This window comes from Hibiscus syriacus, unplaced genomic scaffold (assembly GCF_006381635.1).
Source record: "Hibiscus syriacus cultivar Baekdansim isolate YM2019G1 unplaced genomic scaffold, ASM638163v2 tig00110637_pilon, whole genome shotgun sequence".
In the NCBI taxonomy this organism is placed as follows: Eukaryota; Viridiplantae; Streptophyta; class Magnoliopsida; order Malvales; family Malvaceae; genus Hibiscus; species Hibiscus syriacus.
In genome coordinates this window covers 861,211-883,136 of record NW_024062808.1, presented here as the reverse complement: position 1 = coordinate 883,136, position 21,926 = coordinate 861,211, and the positions used below count along the sequence as shown (strand labels likewise).

General features: G+C 31.7%; 3 protein-coding genes across 3 annotated transcripts; all 3 read left to right on the top strand.

Moving 5' to 3' along the window:
• Positions 1–1,135: 1,135 nt before the first annotated feature.
• Positions 1,136–5,684, top strand: LOC120136768 (EVI5-like protein). The gene is made up of 9 exons (XM_039152733.1): positions 1,136–1,238; positions 1,733–1,974; positions 2,108–2,303; positions 3,557–3,727; positions 3,812–3,928; positions 4,662–4,859; positions 4,966–5,025; positions 5,109–5,207; positions 5,366–5,684. The coding sequence occupies exons 2-9, from the start codon at positions 1,844–1,846 to the stop codon at positions 5,441–5,443; spliced, it is 1,050 nt and encodes a 349-aa protein (XP_039008664.1). The 5' UTR covers positions 1,136–1,238; positions 1,733–1,843; the 3' UTR covers positions 5,444–5,684.
• A 4,345-nt stretch (positions 5,685–10,029) lies between these two features.
• Positions 10,030–12,468, top strand: LOC120136690 (S-adenosylmethionine decarboxylase proenzyme-like). Its single transcript, XM_039152652.1, has 4 exons — positions 10,030–10,130; positions 10,209–10,286; positions 10,844–11,026; positions 11,122–12,468. The coding sequence occupies exon 4, from the start codon at positions 11,272–11,274 to the stop codon at positions 12,385–12,387; it is 1,116 nt and encodes a 371-aa protein (XP_039008583.1). The 5' UTR covers positions 10,030–10,130; positions 10,209–10,286; positions 10,844–11,026; positions 11,122–11,271; the 3' UTR covers positions 12,388–12,468.
• A 1,624-nt stretch (positions 12,469–14,092) lies between these two features.
• LOC120136707 (ADP-ribosylation factor-like protein 8c) lies at positions 14,093–19,793 on the top strand. The gene is made up of 6 exons (XM_039152669.1): positions 14,093–14,238; positions 18,529–18,610; positions 18,704–18,736; positions 18,824–18,945; positions 19,019–19,180; positions 19,316–19,793. The coding sequence occupies exons 1-6, from the start codon at positions 14,201–14,203 to the stop codon at positions 19,431–19,433; spliced, it is 555 nt and encodes a 184-aa protein (XP_039008600.1). The 5' UTR covers positions 14,093–14,200; the 3' UTR covers positions 19,434–19,793.
• The last annotated feature ends 2,133 nt before the right edge of the window (positions 19,794–21,926 follow it).

The following is a 21,926-nucleotide window of genomic DNA, read 5'->3' as shown; positions in this document are numbered from 1 at the left end:
TTAGTAACGACATTCTTTTAAGGTGATATTCATGTATAATTTTAAAACGTATAATAATAAATTTAATTATCAATATTAATTTATTTTTATTAGTTTTAGTTTTTAGTTAAATTTAACACTTTACATTTTTATTTTAGTCAGATTATTCTAATTTTAATGGAGCAAATGATACATCATTAACTTTTTATAATGTTGATGTAATAGTCGAAGTGATGATCTACATGTAGCAAGTAATATTTCTAGGGGTGTACGAAATCGAATACTCGAAGTATCGGGTATTCGGTTATCTGAGTAGTATATTTGTCGACCCATTATTCGGTTTGTTAAGTCCAAGTATCTAGTAGTTTGGTATCCGTAAAATATGGGTACCCACATTTTTCGGATCACAAATATCCAGTTCATATAATTTTTATTTTTTGATTTAATATTTTTTTTTAAAAATCACATAGGAAATACATAAAAATTTAAAAGTTCATAATATACCATCCATTAGTGATTTGAAATTAGTTTTAAGGATATATATATAAAATAAAATTATTGAGTCAGATCGAATATCCAATTATAAAAAAAAATTAGCCCAGACCCTGCCTAACTACTCGAAAAAAATTACGGTTCGGGTACCCAACCGGTCAGATATTTTTTTTAGAGAATTACCCTTTTTTTAGGTTTGGGTCTGTGGGTCGACGCGTCGGATCAACTTTGTAGAGTATTTTTGAACACCCATAATATTAATGGTAAATGAATTATTGTTATTCCTTGATATTCTAGGTTCGAGCATCATAAATTTCAAATAATTGAAAGCTATATTTGAACAAATATTAACTTGTATTTACTATTTTTTTTATAAAATCAAAGTAATTTTCCTTTTTAAAAAAGAAAGGTTAAGGGTTCAACTAAGCTCAGGAAAAAATAAGAATCCAATTAACAATAAGTATAAAAATTGAGGACTAAGTTTATCATTATACATTTTAAAAATATTATAGGATTAACCAGACGTGTGCCTTTAATGCTACAGCCTCTCCTATTTATATACAGATCCATTTAACAAACTTCAAAAGCACTGCTATTTATGGCTATGGCGTTCAAAGCTCCGTGTATGGTGAAACAGTGGCAACAGAAACTAGTCCTTAACTGAACCACGAGCCTTATCTTTCAACCAGTTGTTTAAAACTCACTAATTTTGCACAATCGATAGCTCTTGTTCGATCTACTCCTCAAATTCCTCAACAAGCTTCCAGGTTTATTGGTTTTTTTTATCCTTCTTATAATTTCGTGCATGGGTTTTTAATTTTCATTTTCAATAGTAATTCGTCGATTGATTATCATTTCTGGAAAAATCCATTTCGTATTATTGTGAAATAGTGGTGGGTTTTAAGTTTCTTCTCTTGATCTTCTCGTTTAATGCCTTTTTGAATGTGTTTCTTCGTTCCAAAGCCTAGTGTTCCATTAGTTTTGATGATAAAAAAAGGGTTTTATTTTGTTTCTTTTAGTCTTTTCCTTTCCTGGATTATATTTAATTGTTGGTATTAAAACAATGAATTTGGCATATTTTCTTAATGATTCTGAATTGTGTTTGGTATTTTTAGTAATAAATTGTATGGTATATGTGGTAATGGGATATGCTCATAATCTATCAAAAACCAAAGCTGTCATGTTATGCTGTAAATATAATTGATTATTTTGGTTATTGTGGCTGTGAAGATTCATCATTGATTTCTTTCGATGGTATCAGGTTCTGGCGGTATACGTGATCAAACACATTCCCGGTGTTTTCCATCTCAAAGGTTAGAAGGAACTTATCGGTTTGCCTCTTCTCATGCTGTCGCTTATTTGAATTAGTGAAATGGAAAGGGGTAGAGGATTCGATGACTTTGATCCGGAACCGCTTCCTCCAGAAAGACCCGTGGACAGATATGGTTTTATAAAGCAGAGTGTTAATAGCACTGGCACTAAAGAAGGTTTACCAAGGAGTAGGTTAGTAGCATATCTTTCCTTTAATTAGTGTGCCTCTTTAAGGTGACATGAGTGTAGCTGTCATTAGGATTTTGTACTTCGTGATAACAAGCATTAATTTTAATTGTGCTTTTGGGTGATTAAAATTTTCCAGGGAAGCTAGAAGAGTAAGAAAGTGGAGGAAAATGATTGGGGTTGGTGGGAGTGATTGGAAACATTATGTAAGGAGAAAGCCACATGTTGTTAAAAGACGAATAAGGAAAGGTATTCCTGATTGTTTAAGGGGTCTTGTTTGGCAGTTGATCTCTGGAAGCCGAGACCTTTTGCTGATGAACCCAGGGGTTTATGAGGTATTTCTTTAATTTCTTGTCGGTTTAGACATTCTTTTTTAACAAACCGTGTATTATTTCTGAATGCCATGGCATTTGCTGGATTTTCCTTTCTGACTTAACATGCAATGATACTTATTTCTGCTAATTCTTCTAACTGTAGTGGAAAAGAACAATGGCCTGCTCATTATTCCTAGTTTGTAACATTGTTACTAGTTTGCAACAAAACTGGGTTTAACGCTTGACTCTGAATATATTGGAACTGATGACTGCGAACCTAGAATATAAATTAGAAGGAATGTTTTTAATATGATTGCATCAGGGATTGTTTGGAAGTTTTTATAGAAGGATGGGATAGTATTGCGGCATTCGAAAATTACTTTTTGTGCCAGTATCATTCACGGTTGTCAATACCATTTGATCAGTTTAATCTTTAGTCTTTCAAGCGGGATACACTAAATCATTTGGTGAGAATGAGGTCTGATATCTAAGTAGTGGTTCTTTCTAGTCCGCCAAAATATACTTGATTTTAGCAATGCCATTTTGTTTGAGGAATACTCTGGTTGAAATAGTTAAGTTCAATCATGTCCGGACCAAACCCTTTCAGACATCTTAGAGTACCCAGGCAGTGAATTAAAAACAGTTTCCAAGTGGTCATCTGGGATTATAAAATTGTTGTGGTTTAAAACAAAAGCCTTGTTAAGAAGTTTTGGGAACAAGGGTATTAGTATTCCGCAGGGTGAGTACTAGAGCATGAACTTTGGAAGATCTGAGAATAGTTTTCAGTTTCCCTGTTGTTTCTGGTACGTACATTATTGTTTTGTTTTGAATCATTATGGATGCCAGCCTTGTTCTGGATTTTGTATTAAGCTTCATGAATTAATGTAAAAAAGAATATTGAAAATTCAGACATCATTGTGAAATGCATATGAATTGGCTTTACAGAGGATAACGATGTGTAATTATTTGGTGTCATTTTATGTAACTTTTGGGTTAATAGAATCTGATTTTTGTCCTCCTTGTCCCTGCTCATTGGTTAATGGGCAAGATTAATATGATGTTGTTTTGACGATAATGACTTGGATTGGTGGAAAATTTATTCTCATTTTACTTTTTAGGGAGAATTTATTTTTCTTGTTTGGACCAAACTTTACCTTATCTTAATTGAGATTTTCCTTTCTTTCATCATTGTTTTTGGAAGTCTTCTTTTTGTAATGAAAATATTCTTCCTTGTTCCACATGTTATTTACTGATGAAATTTTATGCTGTTGCAGCAACTTGTAATTTATGAGACATCTGCTTCAGAACTAGATATAATTCGGGATATATCTCGCACCTTCCCCACACATGTTTTCTTTCAGCAGAGACATGGACCTGGCCAGAGGTCCCTTTACAATGTTTTGAAGGCATACTCTGTCTTCGATAGAGCTGTCGGATATGTCCAGGTTCGTCTCATGTTTAGGGGCTCGCATATTCATCTATATATCTTGGTACATAATGAATGCTATTGGTTTTTGTTGAAAATGCAGGGAATGGGTTTTTTAGCAGGTCTTTTGCTTCTTTACATGAGCGAAGAGGATGCGTTTTGGTTACTGGTTGCCTTACTAAAAGGAGCTGTTCATGCTCCTATGGAAGGCTTATATCAGGTATTTATAGTATTTAAAACCTATTTTTGTTATCTACAAAGCTGAATGCACCGTTTTTTGTTGTTAATGGTTTATTAGGGACTTAAGCCTGGAAAGATTGTTATTACCACTCTCTCTTACTCAGGAATTAACATCTGTTTATAGCAGTTTATATTAACTTCTGGTGTCAGGGAACTTTTCCTAGATTAATTTTGAAAGGAACTTTTATATTTGGATTATAAAGTGGATCAATTGATTTACATCTTTATCTGATCTTTTACTTTTAGTATGCTTATAGAGCATATATTTAGGCATTCTTGGCGGACAGCAGAGCATTGTGTTGAAATGAAACTAGTTATATCAGTCTAAAATTTAAGAACTAGGCTCCACATTCCGGCTTCTTCCCGTGTTATATCCTCTCATGATATTATAGTATATTATTGTTTGTTTGATAATCTAGCACATTTGGCATTCTACCATAGGACTGTAGTAATCTCGACAGGTTTATTGTGTAATAACTTTTTCCAAGGAACAAAAACCGAAAAGAATGTCGGTACTGAGTGATGTTTCTGGTTCAACCTTTGTGGACTGATTTGGTTCGATCATATTAATATAACTGGAAGTTTTGGTTGAACTTTCTTTATCCACTGTCATTTGGTGCATTTTTCTGTTGAGCAGAGATTTCTATTTAATTAGCATCATCCCATCATTATATATTCTGTCGGCTCTCTGAAAATTTGTATGCACTTGATAGGTTGGGCTGCCTCTTGTACAGCAATACTTGTTTCAGTTTGAGCACTTGGTGAGGGAGCACATGCCAAAGCTGGGTGAACATTTTAGCCGGGAGATGATAAATCCGAGCATGTATGCTAGCCAGTGGTTCATAACCGTTTTCTCGTACTCTTTCCCGTTCCCTTTGGCTCTTCGAATTTGGGATGTATTTCTATTTGAGGTTAGTGATTGGAAATAGGATATAGGTTCAAGCTGCTGCATAAATTGCATGGCCTGAAAATTGGTTTTTCGAGTAAAAGAAAATGATTTTCCTTGTTATTTTCCAGGGCATTAAGATTGTCTTTAAAGTCGGATTGGCCCTTTTGAAATACTGCCATGACGATTTGGTAAGTAGTTCAAGAACTCTTATTTTCTCGAGATCGAACTAACCATTCTTCTTACATTACTACGATGCTACATTGTTCATCAGATACATTTATCCTTTGAGAAACTCGTTCATGGTTTGCGTAACTTCCCGGAGGATGCAATGAACCCAGATATATTACTGCCGATGGCTTATTCGATCAAGGTTCCGTCTCTCTCAAACATATATTTATGGCATTAAGTACTTCAAATTTCTCCATTCCATTCATTTTCAAGATCCCCATGCATCTTTCTTGTGCCACAATGCTCTCTCTCTCTTTCTTGGCGTTGTTAAACGTTTATATGGTATCTGTTGGTGATCAGGTATCCCGGAGCTTATCAGAATCGAAAATCGAGTACGAGAAGAAACACGGAAAGGCGAAGACGAGAATCGAAGCATAATCGACAGTCTACCTGTTCATTCTTATTCTCACTGTTTTGCTAAAGAAGCTCAAGGCAAATTTCATTTCTAGCTCCTCTCCCATGGTGTAGCAAATTATCCTCAATGTACTTCTTTTCTAGTCCTTTTTAACTTTATTTTCATGAGATTATATGCATCAAATTCTCAACAAATCCATATTATGTGACCCTTTTTCTTGTTTTAAGATTAAATAATAAAACCTTTTTAAATGGTTTTTTTCCTTTTTCGAGGATGATTTTACTTATGTTTAAGGGAAAATTACTTGATTGGTCACCCAACCATTATCAATGGATTAAACAAGGACATGCCAAAAGACTAGTAATATCTCACGGTTTCTTTGCTTTGTAAAAATATGATATTAGCATTAATGGATTTTTATTATATTATGATGTATCAAATAATTTATGCATATTTTTATTATACTAAAAATATAGTTTAGTCAAAAGTTTTTAGTAGGACTGTAAACGAACACGAACGAGAGTATGTTCATTTTCATTCGTTTAACTTTAATTGAATAAATGAACGGACACGAACATAAATGAACAAAAAATTTCTTGTTCGTGTTCGTTCGTTAAGGAATGTAGCTTGTTTGTGTTCATTCATGTTCATTTATTTAAATGATAAATGAACACAAATGAATAAACATAAACGAACATAAACACACGGATGTAAACGAACATAAAAGAACACAATAAACGAACATAGATGAACAAAACAAAAGAATATAAATGAACATAAATCACAACAATAATAATCACATAACAAAAATAAACAAAAAAAACGAACATAAATGAATTTATTTTATAACGAGATCTCGAAGTTTTGAAAAAGATTTATTTCGAGGCTCTGACCGAGTTATCTCCGGTAATTCAGTGAATAGCGTTAAACAACAGTGGACAAAGACCAAATAGCATTGAGATTTGAAAAAATATTTTTTTCTTATTTCCTAATAATTTTAGTATTATATCTTATTTAATTGTTTTGGGTTTTTTAATTTGTATTTAAAATTAATTGAATTTTAAAATATTAATGGGAATCATATTAAAATTTATTGGACCTTAATATTTTAAATATGTATATAGAGATTGACCTAAATATAAATGAACGAACATAAACGAACAAACATGAACAAACAGACATAAATAAACGAACATAAATGAATATATTATCGAACGTTCACGAACGTAAATGAACTAACGAGCCATTTGTTTGTGTTCGTTCATTTAATAAATAAACGAACTTTCTATCGAACAGTTCACGAATAATTCACTGAACGTTCGGTTTCTTTTCGGGCCTAGTTTTTAGTAAAAAAATATATAAATATGAATACCAAATTAATTTTTAATCATATTAAAAAAATATTGCTTCTCTTTAGGATCACCTATTTTTGGAAAACTGGGTGTAGAAAGGACAATCGCGTATCGTCATTGTGATTTGTGAATATCGAAATGAAATAAACTACATATATAGCTAATCAACTATAAGAATCTTTTTGTTTTGGCCATTAAGCTATAAAATCTATCAATTGGGTCACTAAACTATTAAAATAGTTTCAATCAAACCACTAGTATTAATTATTATCGGAAATACTGACATGATAGTTAAATAAAATTTTATAATTAAACATTTGGTCCTAATTTTAGCTAATTTAATACATTTAATTCACCAATAAGATGGGGACATTAGAGGTAACTAGAGAAAGGAATGTGATCACTTAAAACATGTACAATTTGTGGGGAATAGACACAGCTAACCATTAAACGAATATTTAAATCAGGTTAAAAATAATCTAATAATTACATATATATAATTATAAAAAGAAAAACATTAAATTTAATTCAGAAGCATAAAAATATTGTACTTAATTTTAGTTTAGATGTGACATTTACTATATATATATATATATATATATATATATATATATATATATATATATATATATATATATGGGTAAACTACATCATTTCTCACCGAACTATACTCTATCCCCTACTTTTCTCACCTAACTTTCAATTTTTTTTCTCACTAAACTTACATATTGAATCATTTTACTCACTCTTTCGTTTTCTCTCTAACGGTTGAATGATGTGACATTTTTTATTTTTTTTAATATAAAATAATTAAAAATATTAAATAAAAACATAAGTTGTTCAGAGGTCATCGCAGGCCACCGTCGACCATTGTAGATGGTGGTTGTTCAGTACCAAATTTCATAGGTCGTTTTTCCTCAACATCGTGAATCCGAATTCGGCCTCCACTTTATCAGAAGTTGCTTCGAAGTCCACCAATTTGAGATTGAAAGCGAGGAAGACGAAACGTTTCAGTCGAAAAGCATGGATTTTAGGACATTTTTTGGTGAAACAATAATCAGATTCGGGCTCAGGGGATTGAGATGAACTGACCCATGAAATTAGGGACGGTGGTCGGAATGAAATGACATGGTGGTCGGCGGAGAAAAAATGGAGAAGAAAAGGAAAAGGGTAAATTACATAATTCCTCATTGAACTTTACTCCTCTTATTTTACTCACTGAACTTTCAATATATGATTTGAAGCGACGTCATTTTGATGTATATTTGAGTTTTTCAAAGCAACATCTTTTTGATGCTTGTGTCACGTCATAATGTCGTTAAATAGTTAACGACGAAGTAAACAAAATGATTCAAATTGTAAAGTTCAGTGAACAAAATAGAAAAATTGAAAGTCAGGTGAGGAAAATAGGAGAGAGTATAGTTCAGTGAGGAACAATGTAATTTTTGCATATATATATGCATAAATTAATTGACCTCAATGGTTAAAAGATTTTTTATTATTTATTGAGGTTCTGGAGCACCCTAAATATAGGAATATGGTCGTTTATGATCAAATGTTGCATTTGGCTCGATGATTTAGGTGTCTACACCTTAAAATGTTTGGGTTCAAATTTTTTATTTTTATTTATTTTAATTTTCTTGTATTATCTATAAATATGATTTAAGGTTTATAAAAAATAGTGTCAATCATAAAGTAAATATGAGATTCGATTTAGTAGTCAGTTGCGCCCATTTCCCACAAATTGTCCAAATTTGAATCCTTCTATTTCCTTTCTTGACTTTTGACACGTGTCATTAATTATATGATTGATAAATTAAATTTATTGAATTAAATTAATTTTAAAATTAAATTGGTAGAATGTATAAGTAGTGAGGATCAAATTATAATTATATAAATTTATTTAACTGTCAAGTTAATATTTTTTTTATTATAATTAGTGTCTTTATTAAAATTATTTTAATAGTTTAATAACTTAATTGACAAAATTCAAGTTCAACGGTAAAATTCATGTTTACCTATTGAAATAAGTGAAACTAGGGGTGTTCCATCGGTTAATTCAGTCAATCGATTGAACCGAATTATTCAAATTTTATTAATTAATTTTTCTTTAACAGGTAACCAAATCAAAATTTATTCAAAAAAATTAATATTTTGGTTTAAAAATATTATATATTAAATATATATATTTTTAATTTTTTCAGTTATTTTGACTGGTTAATTCGTTTTAAACCCAAATTTAAACACCTCTAAAGCTAAATAATATATATATATATATATAATATTAAATATTTAATTATTTCAGTTAATTCGATTAATTAACAGATTTTAAACCGAATTAATCGATAATCGAAGTTTAAAAATAATCATTAACGATTAATCGACTGAACTCAAAATTAATCGATCAATTAATCAACTAAAATTCCGATTCGATCGATTAACCCGATTTTAATCAAATTATGTATACCCCTAATTGAAGGGTCATTTTCAGGTGAGGACCAGAAAACTGTTTTGTGCCCAAATTCAGCATTAAAACAAGGCATATAATGGAAAGGAAGAGAACCGAAGCAATGAAAGACAATCAAGGGAGACAGCTCATCCATTTATAACATATTATTATTTTTCACATTCGGAATATTTCAAGAGTGCCCCCTGAACTATAACATTTTTTCAATACGGTACCTATATTTAAAATCTAAAGTAGTATTTGTCTTCAAATTTAATCTAAATAATATTTGTAAAAACAAATGCTCAAACTAGAATCACATAAAAAGAAGAACATTTCCTTTACCGTTAAAATTGTTCTTTGAATTTTTAATATTAAAAAGATATTTTTTTTAAATCATATATAATATTACGTTTAAGTTCCATTTTAATCACTCCTTGTGAAAAATGTGAAAAATATGTCTTATAATAATGTATTTTTTGTAAATTTTATATTATTTTTTAATTAAATTCTTATTTTATATCGAATTCACTCAAATTTATATTCTAAAAATTAGAATAGAAGCAGAGTAGAATGAAGGACACATATTTTGGATTGAGTGAAGTCGGATAGAGGATAATTGTGTCAACATTTTGATGAGTCTTTCTTGTCCACCAAATCTTCCAGCTTGCCCTTATGTCAATCATTAATGGTACGACCGTTATTTAAAGAAATACCGAGGGTCAATACGTAAAACAAATCCTTGAAGTTTTCTTCTTGGAAACTGCACCATAAAAGCGCCCAACGACGTGTTCTTCGCAAAATACTAAAATTACGAAAATCAAAAAAAAAAATTTCTCAGCGCCTCCTTTGAGTCTTGGGTTGATTTCTTTCCGATTATTTCTGGGTTTATTTTACTTTTTTTTGGAACCGGTAAGTTAATGATGATTCTTGTGTGATTTTTCTGCATGTTTTGTTATATTTATTTGGAATTTCTTATTGGATTTTCAGGTGTTGATCTAAAAGGGTTCAGGAAGAGGGTTTTCTCTCGGAGTGGTAACTGTTTCAGGTTTTGACTAGTTTTACATTGTGAGTGTTATCTTTTCATTTCATTATTGTTTTTTTTCTGTATTTCATTCGTCGATTGAGATTAAGATGATCTTCTAGGCCTTTGATTTTGCACCTTTTTCTTTATGTTTCGATTGTTTTTGTGGATTATTCATTGTTGATCGTTGATATATTATGTTTATATATTATCTTTTTCTTGATTGTTGATTTAATGATAGTGGTAGAACTTATGAAATTTATCAATAGATTATCAATAGAAAATATGTAAATTATACGGAAGTAGATTATCAATAGAAAATATCTAAATTATACGATAATTTGAAATTTTTAGGGAAGCCGACGCCCTTGAGTTTATCCCTGTATAGAATTCTTTGAATGATAAAACTTGTGGCCATTGTTATAGAGATTTGGAAATTTAGCTGCTGTCTGAGGGTATTCTTTGTTTGTTTCACCGCCTTGTGCCATGTCGATTGGTGCATATTAGTTATTTGAATTTCTATGAAGTATGATATTCAATTATCTCATCATTTGCATATTATACATTTGGGGTGGATCTTGATTATTTGAAGTTGGTTTAGTGCTTAATTTTAATTTGGGTGGCTCTATCGGGAAGATTGAATGATCTAATGGAGACCAAAGGTGGTAAAAAGATTAAGTCCAGTAGTAGATCCTTGTTCTATGAAGCTCCTCTCGGTTACAGCATCGAAGATGTTCGACCTCACGGTGGAATCAAGAAGTTCCGATCTGCTGCTTACTCCAACGTGAGTCTTTGTTGAATTTTGTGTGGTTTATATTTCATCATAAAAATATTGAGAATCTTTTAATTGACATTTTTCTGATTTTGTTTTCTTTGCAGTGTGTCCGAAAACCATCCTGACTTCCCCTAAGTTCCCAGTAGTCCGAAAGCCTCAGTCTCACTGCGATCATATCTAGTTTGTTTACTTGCCTGCTGCCTTATTCTCTAGTTCTTCCTTCTTTCTCTGCTTGTTTACTTTAATAGTCCAAGATGGCCTTCCCTGTCTCTGCTATTGGATTTGAAGGCTACGAAAAAAGGCTTGAGGTGTCATTTTTTGACCCTGGTTTCTCTGTTGATCCTCGAGGGACGGGCCTCCGTGCCTTGTCCAAAGTACAACTGGATGAATTCCTAAAACCGGCTGAATGCACGATCGTTTCTTCACTGTCAAACGATCATGTTGATTCTTATGTCCTTTCTGAATCGAGCCTCTTTGTTTACCCGTACAAAATAATCATAAAGACTTGTGGCACTACTAAATTACTCTTTGCAATCCCTGCTATTCTGAAGTTGGCCAACAGCCTTTCCCTTTCTGTACAATCCGTGCGATACACTCGGGGGAGCTTCATATTTCCCGAGGCTCAACCATTTCCTCACCGTAACTTCTCTAAGGAAGCTGCGATCCTTGATCGCTATTTTCCTAAGCTTCGTTCTGGTAGAAAGGCTTATATTATGGGTGGCTCCGATAAAACGAAGAAATGGCATGTTTATTCTGCTTCTGCACGAATGAGTATTCATTCAAAACCAGTGTATACTTTAGAAATGTGCATGACCGGCCTGGACAGGAAGAAAGCTTCTATGTTCTACAAAACTCATGCAAGATCAGCAGCTTTGATGACCGAGCATTCTGGTATTCGAAAGATTCTTCCGCAGTCTCAGATATGCGATTTCAAGTTCGACCCTTGCGGATACTCCATGAATTCGATTGAAAAGGATGCGATTTCAACGATTCATGTCACTCCGGAAGATGGTTTCAGTTATGCTAGTTTCGAGGCATCCGGTTATGACCTGGAGGCTCTGAATGCGAATCAATTGATTGAGAGGGTCTTGGCTTGTTTCAAACCGACCGAGTTCTCTGTATCTTTACATGTCAACATGAACGGAGATGATCTTGGATGTAGAATCCCATGTTCTGTGAACGGATACTGTTGCGAGAAAAGGAGCTTTGAACTGCTCGGGAATGGCGGTTCGGTCATTTACTACAGCTTTGTCGGTGCCGATCTGTGCGTGTCTCCGAGGTCGATTCAGGAATGGTGCAGGTGGAGGGAGGATGACGATGAGCAAATTGTTGGGGTGAGGCCTGTACCCCACCTTTTGAGTGCTTTGTAGCTTTGGATTCAACAAGTTGAACTGAAATTTTAGTACTTGTGTTTTGTTTTAATAAATATGTGTTGAATAAATGAATTTCTGTAGAATGCATTTTATTTAAGCTATAAAATTTTTATTTGATTCCCATTTAAAGATAATATTATTTTAAAATTAAATATTAAATTATTATACTTTAATTTTGGGGTCTTTATATATTAAAAAAATACTAGTTTATTGTTGTTTAATCTTACAATTAACTGTTGTTTTAATAACCATATATAGAAAAGTAAAAATAATTTTTTTAACCCCTCAGATTTATAAGTTTTATCAACTTTATTATTTAATTTTTAGAATAAGTAATATTTAAACTTAATTTAAATTATATTTAAATGTTAAATAATATAATACTATAGAATAATGTAACTACAAATTATATGATACTTGACAAGAATATATCCACCACAAATAATTCTCTCTAAATGTTATATTGTCTTTGAGTACGGAAATTTTAATTTTTTTCTCTCTTATTTAAATAATTTTGTTGAAAAAAATAAATTATTTAATTTAATTTAAAAGATATAAGATATTTTTGCATTTTGGAATAAAATAATGTAATATTCAAATTATTTTTATATTTAATGTGACATTTCAATTTAGGAAATAAACATGATATAACTTTTTAGCCCTCGTTATCCATAGACTATAATTGATTATTATAATGTTGACATGATAATTTATGATATTGATATAATAATCTATAATATTAACATGACAGTTTACGATAATTAATAATAATTAATGATATGACATATAAATTTATGATTTAATATTAAAATAAGTGTATAAAGTATGTCTCAAAAAATATTTTGTGCTTAAAGAATTTTTCTGCCTACTGTTATATTTTTTTTCAATTTTTAATAATAAAATATTATTTTTTAGAAAAAAAATTAAAAACTGAATTTATTTATAAAAAAATCTATTTTTTTACTAAAATTATAAACAAGCTAAAAACCTAAAATTTCACATTTCAACCCATTATTAACCATCATGGGCCATCTCTGACTATCATCGTTATTGTCGAACGATTGAGTTTTAATCGAAATTACATAGTGGCTCAAATGATTGTGACAATGTGACTTATGGACTTCAGAATCGACCGAAATTGATAAAGAACAACAATGATGGTTTAAAATACGATGAACCTTTGAACGTTTCTTCACGAAAAACGGTGCCAGATTACGACAAAAGATCAACGAGGGTTTGATTGGAGGTCGAACTCGGTGCTGTTGACTACGGTAGTGATTATTACGATTGGCTAGCCGATGACAACCGGAAGGGAGAAGTGGGAAGAGGGAGGCATGGGTGTTGTTTGCGGTTTTTCTAATAAAAATATTTTTATTTTTTTAAAATAAATTCTCAAAATTATCATAGCGTGACACGTGTCACTTAAAGAGATTATTAACGACGATTAACGTTCGAATATATAAAAATGTAATGTTTAAAACATTAATTATCATTTTTTAGCAAAAATTTCTTTAAACATTAAAATATTTTTCAATACATAATTTATCACTTATTTTTGTATTAAGCATAAAAATATATTTTATATAATCTTTTTCGTGTCATTGCATTGTTCATTTATAGTGGTAACCACATTTTCAAGTAAGCTTTGATTACAGATTACAGACACAAAGAGAAAGATATGAAAAAAAGATGAAAACAAAAGAAAGAAGAGACGCAAGTTAAGTCGGCGAAGTTTCCTTTGCTATCTTTTCCTTCCTTTCTAATTCGCTTTCCTTTCCGTTTACTCTCTCGGCTCTGCTGTTTTCTCAAAATGGGTTTGTGGGATTCACTTCTCAATTGGCTCCGCAGGTAATTCTCCTTTGCGATATTAATTTATTCCATGAAAAAAAATCCTAAAAAATTTGTATTAATTGCTTACAGTTCGTGAAAAGGAATTTTAAGAACAAATTAGAGATTGGGTATAGGAGAAATATTGATTCTGTAAGACTATGCAACACTGGGTTTTGGTTTTGGTTTTGGTTTTCTGTGCTTTGCTTGGCTTGGCTTGCTGCGAAAATTGTGAACCTTGCTAGGTTTTGAACACATTGAACACCCAATACACCATACATATTGCTAGAAATACGGACTAGTCTAAGTAGCACCGTAAAAATGGCTAGTCGAGCTCGAGTTTTGATGAATCGACGGTACTTGAAAATTTCAAAGTTAAAAAATTTGAGAGTTTAAAGTTGTTTCTATTCAAACTTGAAATAAAAAACTAAAGCTCGACTCAATTTCGAAAATGTTTTAAATTAAAATATTTTCAAATTTAGTTCAATTGAAGCTCGAACTCGATACTGTGCCCTTAAGAACATGAGAACCTCATGTTGCCTTCTTTTAAAGAAAAAAACAACATATAAATATTAATATTATTAATTAATTTTAAAATTAAAATTTTAATATATTATTTCTTCAAATTGCTGACTAGCTTTTCGTGTTGGTTATTAAGTAGTTCGTTTCGGCTCGTTAAGAACTCAAGTCAGATCCATTCAATTCGAATGTTGACTGAGTTTTAACGGATAAGAACTCAAGTAATTCACGATCTGTTTTGTTTCATTTAATGCTCTAAGTCTAACTAGCTTTACCTTCAAGCTGTTGGAATATGGTCAATGTTCGTGTCGAATATCTTTTGTTCGGCTCGATCTAATCATAAAATCCTAGTGTTTTCGGTGGGAAATATGATTTAATGTTTAACATCTCATTTCCTAATATCGGAAGGTATCATTGGCATGAGTTCATCTGTTGTTTGAGATTTTGTGTTCGTTTTATTCGATCTTCATTTAGAATAGTTGAGTTAATTTGATAAGGTTCTTAGTTAAACCAATTGTTTAGTCATGTCTTGGCTTTACATTCTGTTGGGTTCGATGAAGCTCGTTCGATCAACCGAAAATGAGTCAAAAGAGGTTGAATTGGCTTTTTAAAATTTAGAGAGCAAAGAGAATAAAGATAATAAAATTTGCACAATGATTTATAATGGTTCAACTTATCGACCAAGTCTACATCCACTACCTAAGTTCCTCACTTGTGATTTTCCAACAAATCAACTAATTTGTTCTTTTTCAAGGACAAAGATATAACATTTACAAACTCCCTAGCTTTTCAAATGCTTAGTTAGAACCAAAACCCCTTTACAAATAAAAAGAATTGCAAACAAGAAAACCTCTAAAAATGAATGTGTTTACAAATTAAAACTCACAAAAACAAAAATATTTACAAGAGAAAGAAAATAAAGAATGAAAAGCTTTTCTCTTGCGTTTGATTGTTTGGATAGGTGTTGGTAACTTCTTCAAGTGTCATTGAGTTGTTTTTATAAGTTGGAATGAGTTGCTAGCCGTTGGGATGTTTCGGAGCGGTTCGGAATCAAAATAGTCATTACTTGCAACTTTTAAGGCACAAGGGATCGATCCTTTTACCAAAGGGATTGATCATTTTTCAAATATTTTGACACCAAAGGGATCGATCCATTTTGAGAAGGGATCGATCATTTTCCTCGAGAGATTGATCCTTTTGTCAAGGGATCGATCCCAAACTCACTGTTGTCCAAGGGATCGATCCTTTGAGCCAGGGAAGCTTGGAAACGTGACTCTAAAGCGCGGAAACGATCAAGTATGTTTTGAAAAGGTTCGACTAAGTTTGAAAAACATTTAAAAACATATTTTTAACTTTTATTTGGACTTTGAATTATTTTTGAAGACTTTGAATAAATTCAATATAGTCCAAAAATATTTTGCCCTTATTTGTTATATCAAAATATAAGTTTTACACATTTGTTGATTTTTTTTTGCTAAACGTTCGAATTGAAATCGAGTAGTCATATAGAACTTCAAGTTTTGGTCATTCACTCATCCTTATGCCCGAAATATGGGCAATGCTATCTAGCTTTCTTCTCTTACCCGAGTTGTCGATTTGTAATGTCATGTTGTAGACACTCATTTTCGTCCATTTATTTTCTTTTATTTATTTATTTCATATATATCTATATATTATATAGTTTGCAAATGGTTTTTGAATATATATATATAATATATAGTTTTGAAAACATGTTTGAAAACATTTATATATTATATAGTAAATATAATATATAGTTTTTAAAAAACATTTTGAAAATATATAATTTTTAAAAAATATTTTTTGAAAACTATATAATTTTGAAAACATTTTTAAAAAAGTATATATAATATATAATTTTAAAATATTTTTATAAAATATATATTATATAGATTTTTGAAAAATATTTTTTTTATTTTAATTTATTTACCTCTTGTTATTTTTTTATTTATCATTATTATTATTTATTTTATTTATTATTTTTTTCTCATTTTTTCAGGTCCAAAACAGTCCATCAGTTCGGATCCAACACGGGCTAAGCGGGCCTGAACCAGCCCAGGGTTGCAAAACCCTAACGTATCAGCCAACACGGCGCCGCATAAGCAAGGAAACCATACGGTCAAACGGCGCACCAGTCGGTCGGGAAAACCGGGATTGCACCATCCCGAGAATCCCGGCCACGTGAACGTTGAGGGGAACAACCCCATTATCATCGAAAAAGGCATTCACCGAGGGGATATAAATACCTCGGTGAGGCCATGCAAAAGGGGAGGAGAACAACTGTATCACACAAAACAGAACCCACAGATAGCATCATCAACACAGAAAATAGAGCCATCACAAAACAACAACCACGATAACATCACAATACCATCAACACAAACAACATCAACCAAAAACTCAGAGTAAATATCAACAAAAACCTCACAAAGATACAAAGCAAGAAACCATATAAAACCAGTACATCGATGGTGCGTCGGAACCAAGAGGAGCCAAACACCTTCGAGGCCCGAGGAGTCGTCGGAAAAGGTAACGGAACCGAGGGGTTTTTTTTAGATCTAGGGCGTTTGGCCCATTGCATGGTATTTTTGTGGTTAGATTCGGCTTCGGGGTGACGGGAAGCACATTCAGAGAGGTTTCGTTTATTTTCGGCCGCAAGCGGCGGCCGGTGATGGTTATCGACGGTGACAGATGGTGGTCGGCGGGGGCTGACCACCCCTCAGACGATAGGGCTTTAGACGAGGATGAGAGAAAACTTTTCTCTCATTTGTTAGAGAGAGGAAGGAAAATGAGCAAATGAAAGATGGAGGCCTTCATGGTCGGTTTTGGGGGTGTTTATACCCTCCTCAAAACGATGTCGTTTTGGGGAGGGACATCAGTGTAATTTCAAGAGTGGATAAACTCCGTCTTCGATCATCATCTTTTTTAATATTTATACATTGGTCACTGAATTCAATTTTTCGTATTTTAATCTGGGATTCGAATTTATCATGTTTATATTTTAGTCCCTAATTTATATATTTTCAAATCTGGACCAGGAATTTACGCGGGTTTTATTTTGGTCCCAAGTGTAAATTAATTTCTTTTATTTCAGTCTTTACATTATATAATAATGTCATTTTAATCACTAATTTTATGTGTTTGGTATTTTGTGTGATTCTTTAAATTTTATTTATTTTTTTATTTTATTTATTTTTTTTATTTTATTTATTTCTTCATTTTTTTAAAACTCAATTTCACCAACTTTTTTTAATAACATTTTTATATTTTTTTTATATATTATTTTCCCTTTTTTTCTTTGACTTACTTAATATTTATTTATTATTTGTTATTTAACATTTTTTTTACTTTTTTAGAGAAATTCCAGTCAACCAAGGGTAAGTAACTCGAATCGGATTTTTAAATTTTGATTTAAATTTTTAATCTTCGCAATTAAAGACAACCGATAAATTAATTGGTACCGAAAGGGCGGTTCAAGGGTGCTAATCCTTCATTGACCGTAACCGACTCCCGAACACTACATGTTTCTGGTACAACGCAGATCAGGTAAGATGGTGTCCGACCCACCTAAATTCGTTTTAAAATGGTCGGTGGCGACTCCAATCCACTCATTTCAAGTCGAAGCCCAATTCCGGAGCCCAACCGAAAGACGGTTCCGACACATGTAGAAATCGAATTTCATTGTATTGTTTGTTTTGAGAATCCGAGGTAATAGTTAGTGTGAAGATGTGTTTTCAAGCACTTCCGTGCTTATTTCGAGTATCCGCATTGCAGCTTATTCTTTAAGCAGGAAATGGAACTATCGCTTGTCGGTCTTCAGAACGCCGGAAAAACATCTCTCGTCAATGCCATTGCTGTGAGTAACACTGAATTTCTTTCTTTCTTTCTTTCTTTCTTTCTTTCTTTCTTACTGCTGTTTTATAATACTTCACTTTCTAATGTTTACCAGACAGGGGGCTATAGTGAAGACATTATTCCCACCGTAGGTACCTTTTCATTTAGACAAATCGGATATAATGATTATCCTTGAGGATATCTTAAAAGAAAATCATCGAATGTCGAATCCAGGGTTGGGTTTAATATGAGAAAAGTTACAAAGGGGAACGTGACGATAAAGGTATGGGATCTTGGAGGGCAACGGAGGTTCCGTACCATGTGGGAACGTTACTGTCGCGGCGTCTCCGCTATTGTGTAATGCTTTCATTCCCGTAATCCAATAGCTTTTGTCATCTTTTTTTACCGTTTAACGTACATATAATGGCAGATATGTAGTTGATGCTGCCGATAGAGACAGTGTTCCGATATCCCGAACCGAGTTACACGACCTCTTGACAAAACCTTCCTTGAGTGGAATTCATTTACTTGTTCTTGGCGACAAAATCGACAAGTCGGAAGCTCTTTCGAAGCAAGCTTTGGTGGATCAGCTGTAAGTTTTACAAGCTTTATGATAAGTCGTATTTCTCTTCTCTTCTTCGATGATTTACTCCGAGAAAACTCGTGTCTCTGCTCTTTCCGAGAATCTAAAAACATGTTATTGTTTCGTTCAATATTTGTTTCATAGGGGTCTTGATTCGATCAGCGATAGAGAGGTTTGCCGCTACATGGTTTCATGCAAAGATTCCGTAAATATAGACATTGTCATCGTTTGGCTGATCAAGCACTCGAGATTCGCCAAATAAGCAGCGGTGCCGATGATTTCCTATCGTCTCGTTGCCGGTGAAGGAAGGACAAAGGACTCGTGTACAAGTTGAAATTGTGGTAAGAATTTTCATTGAATTTCCTTCAAACTAATGTCTTGTGTGAGTGTGATCCAAATAAGTTTATTTCTTGAACTGCACGAAAGAGTTTAGGCGTGGCTCTGACGAAACGGGTTGCATATAGCATCGGAATCGTTGATTAATGCCCCAGAATATTTAGGGGAATTGATATTCTTTAATGTATTTCAAACATGATACTCTCGTATTCTTGTCCGAAAATGTGTCGGATATGTGTGTCGATAGGCACAGACCCGAGCCCGACAGATTCTGACCTTTCTCAATCTTGTTAGACTTGGTTTCTTTTAAATAATTCGATTCCAAATCGGGTTCGATCAAATTTTTAGGAGATAAGTTAACGTGAAAGTAGGTTTGAGTTCAGAGTGAAAAATATTCGACATGACCCAGAAAATAATGTAATTATATATTGTATATTTAGGTATAATTATAATAATAATAATCTTCTCTATATTATTACTTTTAATTAAATTCTTATATTACCGGAAAAAATATTTTTTAATATATTTTATTTCGGGTTGAATTGAGTTTTTATATAAAAAATGTGAGTTGAGTTTCAGGTCAGGTGGGGTCGAGTCAAATTTTGAGTTATAAGTGTATATTTTTCGGATTAGATCGGCTGAAATTCGTGTGATTGATAGAGATGTTTAGTTGGGCCTTTGGGGTTTTGAGATATACCGTTGGAACAGGTTTCAAGGTACCTAAAATTGATTTTCAAGACAATTTTTGGCTAAATTATTCATATGGGTATTAAATTATAGGATTTATTCTATTTTACTCACCAAATTAATTTTTTTCAATTAGATTAGTCAACTGTTAAATTAGGGTAAAGTGCACAAATGGTTCTCCGACTATAGGATAATATTTTATTAAGCCCCACAACTATTAAAATTTATGAAATGGTTCCTTGACTATAGTCCATTATTTTTTGAGTTCACTGACTATTAAAAGTTACAAAATAGTCACCTAATTATTCATATATTCTAAACTCATTCTTTTTCGTTAAAAAAAATTGATGGTAGTCTGAACTGTACGTTAATATGTTAATTGTGACATGATAGAATTGATCCTAAAATCTCAAATCTTAATTAATATATTAACGTTCAGTTCAGATTATCGTCAATTTTTTAGAGAAAAATGGTGAATTTGGAACATACAAATAGTCGGGTGATAATTTGTAACTTTTAATAGTTAAAGAACTCAACAAAGCAATATCCTATAATCAAGGGATCATTTTGTAATTTTTAATAGTCGATGGATTCAACAAAACAACACCGGCATAAATGCTTCAAATTCTTTGATACTAATAAATTTAAGATTATTTAACATATTTTGATACTTCTATTCTATAATGTCATTAGTTGTTCAAAACAATTAACATTGTTAATTAAAATGTTTACATGATTTTTTTAATATTATTTCACTAGAAATAAGTGTTAATTGTTTGAATTAATTAATAATAATATTTGAACAAATACTACGTTCTATTAACTCTAAATTATAAAAAATAATTAACAATATTATAAAAGTTAAAAAATTTAAAAGTACATCAAATTAAAAAATAATGACTAAATCTGAAATTTGGACATAGTATAAGCATAAGAACCCTAATTTGACCATGACTAAATATTTATTTATATATTTTTTGGAAAAGAGTTAGATTTTCAATAAATAAAAAGGCCTGAAGATAGATAAAATCAATTCGACATATTGTTTTGAGAGCGGTTTTGAATGGATCAAATAAATTGTCACAAAAGAGATTTAATTATATGAGATCGTTGACTAGAAGGCTTGACGATTGATAAAATCAATTTGACATATTGTTTTATGAGCGGTTTTGAATGCATCAAATAAACTGTCACAAAAGAGATTTAATTATACGAGATCGTTGACCTTTTTGATCAAGAAGAAATGAGTCATGATGAATGCAAAGTGAAAGCCAAACTATCATAACAATAGACAAAATCATGTCATAAATGTAGACGAAAAATAGTTTCATAAAAACAGACAAAATAAACGTTTCGAGATTATGAAAAAAAAGAGAAAAAAATAATAATTATTTTCTTTGTTATGAAATTCAGTATTTTTTTAATAGTATGCAGTGATTATGATGCAGTATTTATTTATAATTTTCATAATTAATCCCTGCAAACGTTGTTGCTCAAACTCAAGACATCTAGTGAGAACAACATTTTCTTTCACCACTAAGACCACTTGATGAGTTCTGAAATTCACCATTTAAGTAAGCTAGAGAAACAGTTATTAAATATATTTTAAAATTAACGTTCGAATCTTATTATTGTAAATAGAAAAAAAATAAGAATGATCTCATAACATGTGGCATCTAAATTTAAATTAATTGATCAACGAGTCAAATATCGATAGATATGTTAAAAAAAG

Coding starts and splice junctions, on each gene's coding strand:
- LOC120136768 (XM_039152733.1), top strand. CDS start 1,844: ATGGAAAGGGGTAGAGGATTCGATGACTTTGATCCGGAACCGCTTCCT. Junction 3,728..3,811: donor GAGCTGTCGGATATGTCCAG/GTTCGTCTCATG, acceptor TTGAAAATGCAG/GGAATGGGTTTTTTAGCAGG. Junction 5,026..5,108: donor AATACTGCCATGACGATTTG/GTAAGTAGTTCA, acceptor ATTGTTCATCAG/ATACATTTATCCTTTGAGAA.
- LOC120136690 (XM_039152652.1), top strand. CDS start 11,272: ATGGCCTTCCCTGTCTCTGCTATTGGATTTGAAGGCTACGAAAAAAGG.
- LOC120136707 (XM_039152669.1), top strand. CDS start 14,201: ATGGGTTTGTGGGATTCACTTCTCAATTGGCTCCGCAG. Junction 18,946..19,018: donor CGCGGCGTCTCCGCTATTGT/GTAATGCTTTCA, acceptor ATATAATGGCAG/ATATGTAGTTGATGCTGCCG. Junction 19,181..19,315: donor CAAGCTTTGGTGGATCAGCT/GTAAGTTTTACA, acceptor TTTGTTTCATAG/GGGTCTTGATTCGATCAGCG.